General features: G+C 33.8%; 1 protein-coding gene across 1 annotated transcript in view; it reads left to right on the top strand.

Annotated features, from left to right (window-relative positions):
- CEP112 (centrosomal protein 112) overlaps window positions 1–12,314 on the top strand; it is a 437,864-nt gene that overhangs the window by 48,226 nt on the left and 377,324 nt on the right. Inside the window, exons 7-8 of the mRNA XM_036835732.1 lie at window positions 1,306–1,353; window positions 1,612–1,689. Coding sequence (XP_036691627.1) covers window positions 1,306–1,353; window positions 1,612–1,689 — 126 coding nt within the window. The remainder of the gene's footprint in view (window positions 1–1,305; window positions 1,354–1,611; window positions 1,690–12,314) is intronic.

The raw sequence follows: 12,314 nt of genomic DNA on the forward strand, positions 1-12,314 counted from the left end.
GTCATAATTAGTGTTACATTTATATTCTTGTACATTTTGAGGTTATCCATGTAGCAAATTGTGAGTTTATGATGTTAAGAGATTGGAATTCCATGATAATGATTTTTAATTATCACTTCATTTGTGGATCAAATAGTTGAGATAACAATCAGTGTTTCTAATTGATCATATAGTACATTAATTCAATAAATATTTCATTGAAAGCCTGCTACATGCTAAGTATTATGCTAGCTTCCAGGAATACAAAATTGAGAAGTCATCATCCTTGCACTCACTGAGCTTAAAGACAGATGTGGAGACATACTGATAAACACGTAAATATAACAGAAGAGCCATGAGAGACACACAGCGTACTTCAGGAGATGATAAGAGGGTGGGATCAGGTGCAGTTTGCCCCTTCCTTCCTTCTTTTCTTTCTTCTTTCCTTCTTTCTTCTCTTCCGTCCTTCCTCCCTCCCTTCCTTTATTCCTTCTTACTGAATATTTGTGGGACACCCACTACCTACTGGGTCCTGTGGTGGATGTCGGGATAGGTGTGTTACAAGACAGGCATAGTCTGTTTTCAGAGTCCACAATCTTTTGCAGAAGATAGATGTTAGATCACAAAAAGGAGATGAACCTCCAGGGTACTGCTGCAGTAGTAGGAAGTTAACTAAATTTCCTGGTGGAGACATTCCTGAACTGAGAGTCTGGAATAAGTTAACCACATGAAGAAGTTGGGAGAATGATTTCACAGGTTGCAAAGACTCAGATATGGGAGAGAGTGTAGTACTTTCAAGGTAAAGCAAGTTGTTCGGTGTCCTTGGAACATAGGGTATGCTGGGGGATAGAAAGGTAGATGTAGGAGGAATCCGAAAGGAATTTTGTATTCCAGGTCTTATTATGGAGGTAAAGTTAAGGATTCATACATCAAATCTGCCTGGGAGTGTAGCGATTAAATTGGGACTTGAAGGATGATAGGAGGGTACTTATAGGGGTCAGAGGGGTAGACAGAGGTAGAGAGGCACAGGAAGAGCTACCGTATTCTGGTGATGTAGATCATTCAGGGTCCTGGGGGATGAAATGTGAGGTGAGGAGAAGTGGGGATGAGGCTGGGTGCTTAGGCTGTGAGAGGGTCATGCAGGTGCATTTATGGCACAGAGGAGTTTATTCTTTATATTTTATTTGTTCGTGGGGCACTAAAAATATATTATGCAATACCCATTCTAAGAAACATACTAAATATTAAGACATATGGAAAACATTTTCATTATAGTTTAATTAAAACTCAAATATTAATGTCTTTATTTTATTTTAAAATTTTCAGATAGAAAATCCTCGGTACCTGAGACAGAAGCCTATCCCAGTTACTTTGGTAGGTGAGAAATGCATTGAACTTTTCCTACGGTCAGATATTTTAAAAGAAAATAATCCTCAAGTTATTTAGAGAAAATAATACAAGTCCACATTATGAAGCATAATAGTCCTATTAATCCTATCACTTGGAAGTGAATAAATCACTATTTTTCTCCAATATTGGTGTTATTTTGGCATGAACTTCAGCCAATTTAGAGTTTACTTTTTGATAAACCAGGCCTGAAAAAGTATTGAATGACTCTTCCTCATTCAACAGATGACTCCCAGATTCAGCCTGAGAAAATCCAGCAGTCTCCAGGATGATCAGTTACTGTCTCGAATGCATGAGAAGGAGGTAGGATCGAGATATTTCTGATATATCTAATTTATTAAACAATTTTTGTATTTTGTGTAATGTGAATTTTCGGGTTAGAATAAGGATGCATGGTAGGAAGAGGTTGTCATTGGTACGGATATAAAATACTGATGCAGGTAAGGGAGGGTTGTCTTCAACTTTGTGATGCCCGTCTTCCATTTTGTGTGTCCTGGCTCCAGGCCTGCTGGACAGATTGTGCTGAGGGGCTCTCTCCTGACTATCAATTCCTGATTATCAGGCCTATCAGTTCCTGATTATCAGGGCCTATCAATTCCTGATTATCAGGCCTATCAATTCCTGATTATCAGGGCCTGGGGGGGATGGCAGGTTTTAGAAGCAGTATCTTTGACCTCAGTGAATCCCTTCATCCTCTCTTTATCTCAACTTCCTCATAATGTATCTTTCTAATTTCACTATTTTTACTGTTTCTACTATTTTAAATTGATCTGCTAAATTCAGCTATGCTAGAGCTGCTATGGGACACAATGTACTATCTTTCTTTGATCATTTGAAAATAGAATTATTAAAGAGGCAGTGGTGTTTATTGGTTAGGAGCAAAGGCTATGGAGTCAAGAATATGTGGATATAAATCCTCCTTACCAGCTACGTGAAAATGGGCAGATACCTATCCTCCCTGAGTCTCAGTTTCTTCATCTTACTTGGGAGGTGTCTACTTTACAGGATTAGTAGGAAGATTTTGTAGTCTGGGTACCTGTGTACTCCACATGTATAATAGTAGTCATTAATTTGCTTTATTATTTTCTTTTAAAAACTTTTATTCTGGAAAATTTAAAAATCATCATTATTATTTTATTTTTGCTTATGACACCAATGAAACACTGGTCATCTGTGTGGTACGACGAAAGACAATTAGATTAGGAACCTGAAAAATTATGTCTTTAATCTGCCTTAACCATTTTCTAGTTATATGACCCAGGGGAGTCAAGAATATTAGTTTAATTTTTGTTTAAACAGGGTTGTTATGAAGTCAAATGAGAACAGTGAGTATGTATGTAACTTGTAAATGGTAATGCACTATTTAAATGGGCAAACTGTGAAAAATATTATTGGACTTAGATTAATGGTTCTAATTAATTTATTTCAATAATTTTATCTTTCATTTTCTTCTTTCATTTTAATGGGAGGCTTCTAAGAATTTCTGAAATTTAATTTCAATTTGGGTGTTTTCAACATGATAGAGTTTTCTTACCATCCTATTTATAAAATATCACAGAATGATATTTTTCTTAGATATCCCATACAATATCATGAGCGTATAAGTTTATTTTTGTTGATAACAGAGGAGGAAGCGCTATTTTTTCTTTTAAATTTCTTTTTTAAAAAAAGTATTCATTTATTTTAATTAATTGATATCGGAGTATAGTTGCTTTACAATGTTGTGTTAGTTTCTGCTGTACAGCAAAGTGAATCAGCTATATGTATACATATATCCCCTCTTGTTTAGATTTCCTTCCCATTCAGGTCACCACAGAGCACCGAGTAGAGTTCCCTGTGCTATAGGGTAGGTTCTCATCAATTATCTAGTTTATATATAGTAGAGTATATGTGTCAATCCCAATCTCCCAATTCATCCCACCCCCCCGTTTTAAATTTCAGTCTGGTGGAGTGACTGCTGCTGGTCTCAGTAATATTCCGTCGTTTTATAGCTCCAGTTTAAGGCATGCAGGGTTTTGTTTCTTAGTGCACTGCTAGTGTTTTTGAAGAACCTGTTGAAATAAAAAGAAATTACACTCTAAAAAGCGTTTTTGAGGGTAATACTTACATTCAGATGCACCTTCTTTGGAACTCTTGTTTTGAAATTCTTTCCTTTTAAAAAAATTGTCATTAATTGTTTTTACACGTCATTCTAAGTCATTACCGACTATTTTTCCTTTTCCTTTTACTGTTGAGACTGCTTACCATAGAATATTTAAAATAATTGAAAGGACCTGGTGTCTTTTTGAATTTCTTTTTTGGTGTTTCGTGAAATAATGTCCTTATTCTTTATGATGACATCTTGGGTCAGGGGTAAACATACCAAGGCTCCCCACATACGTGTTGAAAGAGAAAACACTTAAAGCTATTGTGTATTGCATTTGAGATTCATAATTTTAAATGTGTGTGGCTTTATTTTTTTCCGCACCCTTATGTTTTTGTTTTTCTTTCTGGCATACCGTAAAAATATTTGTGGCGTCATTGAGATGTTTGCATGTAAACATCAACTTACACCATGTCTTAAAATATATCCAGTGTATATTTTGGCTAAAATAACTCTTTGTATAGCTACATAGTCATTTCTGACTTTTTTTTTTAACTCCTTTATTAGAGTATAATTGCTTCACAATACTGTGTTAGTTTCTGCTGTATAACAAAGTGAATCAGCTATATGCATACGTATATCCCCATATCTCCTCCCTCTTGCGTCTCCCTCCCACCCTCCCCATCCCACCCCTCTAGGTGGTCACAAAGCACCGAGCTGATCTCCCTGTGCTATGCGGCTGCTTCCCACTAGCTATCTATTTACAGTTTGTAGTGTATATATGTCCATGCCACTCTCTCACTTCGTCCCAGCTTACCCTTCCCACTCCCTGTGTCCTCAAGTCTGACTATTTTTGATGAAATTTTTTGATCATATTTTTTCTCCATCCTAAAATATTTAAAAGTATATGCTGAGTTGCCCCAGTGTGAGAATTATCTTAGTTTCATCTTTCTTTTAAAGTAGTATTTGTGATTATAAAATAATTTGTGGATTTTTATTAAAGAAAATTTGGAAAATATAGACGTATGTAAAGAAGGAAATAAAATCATCTATGAAATAAAAACACTGGTAAAATATCATTGGGTTGTCTTTTAGTCTTTTCTTTATATATCCTGTAAACATGTTATTTTTCTTTAGAAAATTGAGATGATATCATATACATTGTTTTGTATAACTCAAGTATTTTATGCTACTAAATATTGTTCCTAAGCATTTATTTTCAATGGCTGTATTATAGTTCATATTATAGAATTATCCCCAGTTAATTTAAATTATCCCTATTGTTGGGTATTGAGATTGAGTTTTTACTAATATAAATAATTCTGGGAAGAATGTCCTTATATGTCTGTCTTTATATGCATTCTAAATATTTCTATGGGGTAATGAATTATGTCTTACATGGTAAATTGAAATAATGGATTTTTGTAAGTTTAGTATCATAAACAGTTTAACCTCTAAAATAAAAATTAATGCTTGGAAGTGCCATGAACATTGTATGTGATTATAAGGTACAAGTAAAGGATGTATTATATGCAAAAATGAGAATGAATATAAAAAGGCAAAGATAATTAGGAGCCATTTGAAGGCAGAGGAAGGTAGCAGTTTAGATTGCCTTTGTAAATATAAAAAGACTAATTATATTTTTAATACAGAACATGTGGGTTTTTTTAAGTTTTTTTCAGTTTCAGGAGATAGTTCTTTAATATTTTCATTTTTGAAATAGAGAATACTAATCATTAAAAGAAAGATATTCAGACTTTAGGAAAAACATTGATTTTCCTGAATTACATGTGTATCTCTATGCTAAACATAATATAACTGTTAGAGATCATGGTGTTTCTCCTGTTCTGGTCACTAGAAAGATCAGAGCTTCCACAGCATATTTTCAGCAACTGTGATATTTTATGACATGTACTTTTGTGTGCTGTCTTAAATCTTTGTCCTTAGTGGTCTCTTTCTATTTCATATTCTTTTCAATTTGTTGTCTATGTACTTTAATCTTATTATATTTGTATATATCAATATTTATGTAACTGTCTCAAATTCTTTCTAGAATGGTGCATGAATAGATGGATAAATAAAGTCCATTTCCAAAAAAAAAGAATAACGAAAAAGAAAATACCAACCATACCGCTTTAATATTTTTGTCTGTTTTCAAGAGATAGTTTTCTAACTTGGATTTTTCCCTAAACTTAAATGCATAGTTACACTGTGATGTGTGTAGTTATCCTTTAGAAGGATGATCTTATGTCTACTTGATTAAGTCACTTTTGTTAGACATATACTTATGGGCATGAGGATAAATGCTTTTCTGTTTTGAAATTCAGCAGGCTCTTGCATGTTCACATCAGACAACCCTGATGTGTCTTGTACATGTTCTCATCTACAAATGCTTTTGTTGTTGCTGGGTGGCATTTTAAAAATAAGAAATAGCATTGTTTCAAGTGAGTTAAGTTTATTTTAAAATTAAGTATTAAATATTAAATAAAATAGTAATCTTCATTTCCTCAACACCTGATCTTTTCTCTTCAAGGTAATCATTGCAGAAAATTTAATGTGTGTTCTCTTTAAAAGTTTCCAGGAATATCTCATTTTTAAAATACAAATAAGATCCTAGAGCATACTCTATATACTGTTTCATTTTGCTTTTTAAATGCTAACATATATTCTGATGATTTTTTTATATCAGTAGTATGGCATCATCTTTTTAAATAGTTGCATTGTATTTTATTTTACTGATGGACCACATTTTATTAATATAGATTCCTACTGAGGGATAGAGGTTATGTATTTTGCTACAACAAATAGTGTTTCAAGAATATCCCTGTGTATATTTTTATGTATTGCATATTTCTTCTTATACAATAAATTCTGTGAAATCGAATTGCCCAGTAACAGGGTTGCAGGTTTAAGTTTTTGCTTGACATTGACAGATTGCCCTTAAAATGAGGTTATGTCTGCCTCAGGTTGCGGGCTTGGGTGAGAGCAGGGAGTGACCGCCAGTGGGTGTGAGAGTTCCTTTTTGGAGTGATGAAAATGTCCTAAATTAGACTGTGGTGATGTTGCATAATTCTCTGATGTATTAAAAGACATTGAATTGTATATTTTAAGTGGGTGAATGTTATAGTATGTGAATTATGTATATCTTAATAAACTATTAAAAAAGGTTAGGTCTATTTGTACTTGGACCAATAGTGTATGAGAGTGTCTATTTTCCCATTTTATCATCAACACTGAATTATAAACATTTTTGATTATCTGTGAGATGAAAAATAGCATCTTGCTGCTTTGATATTTCCATTGCTTTTATTGTAAGTGAGAATGAACATATTTTTTGTCTGTTTATTGTCTTTTTAATTTCACTTTTGTGAGCTTTCTTTTCTTATACCTTTCCATATTTTTGTTAAATTGTTTGTCTTCATTGTGATTCCTAAGAACAATTTATATGTTAAGGAATTCAGGTCTTTGTCATACATCTTACAAGTATTTTTCTCTGTATGTCTTTTGATTTATTTCTATTTTTTTAATGTATAGAAGTTTTCTTTTCAGTAGTTGGATCTATCAGTCTTTTCTCTATGGCTTCTGGTTTTTGTGTTTTGTAGAAAAGACTTTCTTATTCCAAGATTATGGAAAAAATTCATATTTTTGTCTCTTTTTAAATCTTATTTTTGTATTTAAATCTCAGATCTATTTCACAGGGTTTTACTATGAGTAGTGATGATAATCTAGGTTAGTCAATTCTTAATGTTATAAAATCAAAATTTAGGAAGTTGAAATGCTTAAGTTTAAGAATGCAGTAAGTGTGGAGAGAATTGAGTGACATGAAATTCTATACAGATTACAGAGTTTGTCTGTGTTTAATAAATGATTTAATTCTTTTGATGCTTTAGAGAGTCCTAAAATATTTAATTAGCCTTTGGAAATCAAACTTTATAAAACACAACTTCCATTTTAAGTTTATAACTGTGGAAAATACCTTAGATGTTAAATGAGTAATATTTGCAATATTATTTTATTAGAGTTGAAGAACTGTAGTAGTTTTCTTTTGATTGGTAAAAACACACCTATAAAATATTTTAAGATTAGAAGTTTTTCTCAATTTATTTGGCATTATGGGAAGATGTTCGGTGACCGTGATCCTTTATTTTAACCTTGTGAACCTGTCATTCACAAACATACTTGGACTTGTTTGCCTTTGTAATTGCTAACACATTTCCTGTGATATCCACATCACAGAATTGTGTGACCTTGAGTACCATCAAGCAGTGGGGTTCTTTTTTTTTTTTTTTAGTATTCTTAAAAAAGATTTCTGACATAGATTAAGACATTTGGAAAACTGTTGTCACTGAAAATGAAAGAAGAGACAACACAAGGGGAGATCAATTTTCAGAGCAACCATCAGTTTTCAGAGAACAGACAGTAGAAACTGCTCTTTTTGTGAAATAGAGTATTTCCTTTGAACTTCACCTCCACCCATATTGAATGTTCCCACCCATTGCCTAAAAAGGGATGTTGCTTCTTTCTTACACAGAATGCCAATTAGGCATCTTTTCCTTTTGCAAATCTACTAGTTAAATGTAGAATTTAAATAAATCCAAGATGATGTAATCTACAGTCACTGACGTAATAAATGAGAGAATTTATATTTTAAAACATTTCTTATGAATATAGCATTCAGATACACGCAGTCTTACAAACTATAATAAATAATTATACAAAGGAGAACCATTGGAAAGTGCATGCAGGCAAGGATGAGATCATTGCCAAGACGTCTGCAGCCTGCTGTCTGACTCTTCCCCATCTTACCTCATCCATCTCCCCCAGCAGTAACTGCTATCCTGACTTCTCTGGTAATTTCCCTCCTCTGTTTTTAAACTTGACTTTACCACCAATGCCTGCATTCTTAAAAATGAAAATATTTCTGTTTTAGTGGATTTTGAACTTCATTTAAATGAAACTAAACTTCACATATTTTTTTGCTCAATAGTATGTGGGTGACGTTCATCCTTGTTACGCCATTTAGCTATAGTTGGCTTCATTTGCATTACTTTCTATTCAGTGAATCTTCCACAGTTTCTTACCATTTTGTCGATGAATCTATTCTGATTTTTGACTTTTGCAAACAATAACCCTATGAACAATCTTGTACATGTTTCCTGACACACATGTACAAGAGTTTCTCTAGGGCAGTGGTTCTCAGAGTGTGGGCTGTGAACCCTGTGGTCCCCAAGACTCTTTCATGAGGTCTATGAGGTCAAAATTATTTTTGTAATAACTTAAAAATGTTATTTATTTTTTTACTGTATTGACACTTGCATTGAAGTTGGAAACACAGTGCTGGGTAAAACTATATCCTAACCCACATCAAGGCAGTGGCACCAAATTGTACTGGTAGGCATATTCTTCACTGTCACATGCTCACAGGGAAAAAATTACCAATCTTATTTAAGAATGTCCTCGATGAAGCAAGTAGAAAATTATTAATTTTATTAAATCTTGTACCTCAAACATGCATCTTATGGATGTCTGAGTGACGAAATGGAACCATGTATAAAGAACTTACGGTTCATATCCAAGTGCGTATCAGCGTGCCAGAGGCAAAACCCTTGTGTGCTTTTTTTCAGTTATGAATTGCAATAGCTGCTGTTCTTGTGGAATATCATTTTTATTTGAAAGAATGACTGAGGTACAAAATATGAGTTTGGACTTGGATATTGTCAGACATTTTCTCAAAAATGAACAAATTGAGCCTGTCACTTTAAGCAGAACAACTGACCATATTTGCTGCTGGTGATAAAATTTGACCTTTTAATACAAATTAGAATTTTGGCAACCTTGTATCAGTCACTGTGAGCTCGAGAACTTTCCAATACTAAGACCTTTCCAATGAGATCTGTGGTGATATGAAACAGTGTGAAGTTTTTATATTATGTAATGAAATTTTCAATATTTGGAAATCTCTATAACTCATTGAACTGATGTTTTCCAAATGAGTAATGGATGATGTTATAAAATCACGCATAGGTAAAAGAGCCATTCCACGTTCAAGATAGACCAATAGAACTTACTGTGACAGTGTGAAAAGTTTCATATTCTACAATGCAAGTAACTTTAAAAACCTAGCACTTACGAGTGTTGGTTTACTTAAAAAGAATATCAACAATTATTCAGAAAGGGTATTAAAATACTCTACTTTACAACTACGTATTTCTGTAAGGAAACATTTAAGGAAGAACTATATTCCAGTATTACACAGGTTCTTAGAGATTGTGGAGGAGGAGGGAATACTTCTCAACTGCTTTTATTAGGCAGTCCCGACATGGTTAAAACCAAAAAGAACATTCCAAGAAAAAAATCAAGTCCCCGTAAAAATAAAAATGTAGTAATGAAGTTCATTGTTAATACATTGAGAACAGACTTCTATTTAGTAAATGATCCTGGTACAACCTTTCATTTACTTGGAAGAAAATAAAATTGGGTCCTCTCCTCTAAAAACAAAAATAAACAGAAACAAATTCTGGATGTACCTTTAACCTGTAGAGGCCCAGACAAAAAAAGTTTCAAAACAACAAAAATCTTGACATCAGAAGATCTTTCTAACCCAAAAACCTTTCCAAACCCAGAACGTATAAAAGAAATGATAGAAATATTTGACTCAAGTGAAATAAAGACTTTGTAAGATAAAAAAATACAACAAAAGATCAATAGAAAAATAATCGATTTGGGGAAAATATTTGAGACAGACTGTCTTAATGTGTACAGCATACCAGGTTTTACTGATTGACAGACAGAAGCGTGGATTAAAATTGTGAAAGGGCATTTCATAGAAGACCAGATTCATAAGGCTCCAAAACATGTGAAAAGGGGCTAACACACAGTAGTTTTCAGGGAAATGCAACTAGAGTAGTAGTGAGATATCTACTCTTGGTGGAAATGTGAATTTGCCTATAACAGGGGGCAAAACCTATTAAGATATAGCCACCATCGAACCGTTGGCATGTCTTTTGAGGATCCACCCTATAGAAATCAAAATTAAAGTGTGTTGGACTCATATATGAGAATGTTTTACAGTGTTATTTGAAGTGGAAAAAGACTGAAAATAAAGTGAATATGCATTAAGGAGAATGGTTGAACAAATTTTGTTTTCTCATTAAGGAATAGTTGGTAGCTATTTAAAAGAATGAAAAAAACTGTAGCAGGTGTTTTTAGAGGGATTTCCATGAGATATCGTTCAGAGAGAAAAACAAGGTGTAGAAAACATGTATTTTTGTGTGTGAAACATCCATAATAAAAAAAAATTATATATCGCTAAGGGTATAACAGTTTAAAGAAGAGAATTTACTTAGCTCTCATACAACAGTGCAGGGCATATCGGGAGTGTGCTGCTCTATGATGTCATCAGGGACCCAGGCTGGTGGGGAACCTCTCCATCCTCAGCACACAGCTTCAGTCTCTGCACCTGAGGTCTCGGTTGCTCACCAATGCCTTATCTTTTAAGCGTGATCCTTCAGAAGGAAAGAGGGTGGAGAGAAAGCCACTTCTAAAAAAATATGTCCATCAAAGTTGCCTGCATCATTTCTGTCCCATCATCCCCCTTGACCATACTTACATGTGGGGCAGCCATCTGCCCAGCCCAAGTTTGGTGGTGTTAGTGAGGCCCCAAAGGAAGAAGAGGAAAATAAATGTCTGGGGATCCGCCTAGTCTGTGCCACAAACCCCCATACTGGTGCATGCATTTTGCCCCTTTATAGTTATATATGATTCTGTGAGCATGGCGGAAGTTACGAAAATATACTCCGTTGTTAATGTCCGTATTCCATACCCCATGCAGGAGTTGATGGAGGAGAGGGAGAGAATCAAATAAAAAAAGGAAAGGAATACCAAGGAGTACAGAGGAGCTAAACAAAATAAACAAAAACTCAGTATGTAATATGATTATCTCTATGTTTCATGTAAATTGTGTTCATGTATGATGTATGAACAAAATTTTAAAAATTAGAAAAAAGAAAATACCAGCATACACTCTGTATGTTTAAATATCACTTCTTCCCTTAATGTGATGAGTTCCGAGGAGATTAAAAAGTACTGTTTAGGAAGATTTCATACATCTCTAAGCCCCAGTGGTAAGATAACAAGAGAAGGAGACACATTGTTATTTGTGCTATGCTTATAAATAAGCACAATGAATAACAATTGGCATTATGCAATATTACAAATGAACATTTTGAGAGTAGGATACACTGGAGATTTTAATCAGGAAGAATCTTAATCACTGACACCATAATTTCCTCTGACTAGTAACTAATAGAATTCTCTAAAAAGATGATTGTAACAATTAGGTATCTGAGTAAGTAGAGTGATGATTATTTTATAAATCACTTCTTCTGTAATTTGCTGTGATGATTGTTGAGATGTAGAAAGAAAGTGTGACTAAGCAAACACATCGTTGGGTTGTGTTGCTGATAATACTTTGGAAGTAGAGATGGTTGACTTCGGTCATGCTTTGACCATGCAGTAGAGATGGTTGGCTTCAGTCATGCTTTGACCTTTTATGCCTTACAATATAAGGCACACAAAATATTTCAGTGATATTACAATGGCTACATTTTATGCATCACTTAAAACTTGCCAAGTTGTAGAGTTATTCTTTGCGTGAAAATAAGTCATGCTGTTTTGTACATTTTGTTCCTTTAGACATGGTTGAGGTAGTCGGTCAACATTAAAGCCTTGAAATAACATTAAAGGTTGTTCCTTGGTATTTTAAAGTGTGTAGTGATTCCTATCTAAGTAACCTTAATACATTATTTTCCTTACAAACTCATTAAAGGTTATTATGCTATTTTGT

The sequence above is a fragment of the Balaenoptera musculus genome, chromosome 20 (genome assembly GCF_009873245.2).
Source record: "Balaenoptera musculus isolate JJ_BM4_2016_0621 chromosome 20, mBalMus1.pri.v3, whole genome shotgun sequence".
NCBI classification, from domain to species: domain Eukaryota; kingdom Metazoa; phylum Chordata; class Mammalia; order Artiodactyla; family Balaenopteridae; genus Balaenoptera; species Balaenoptera musculus.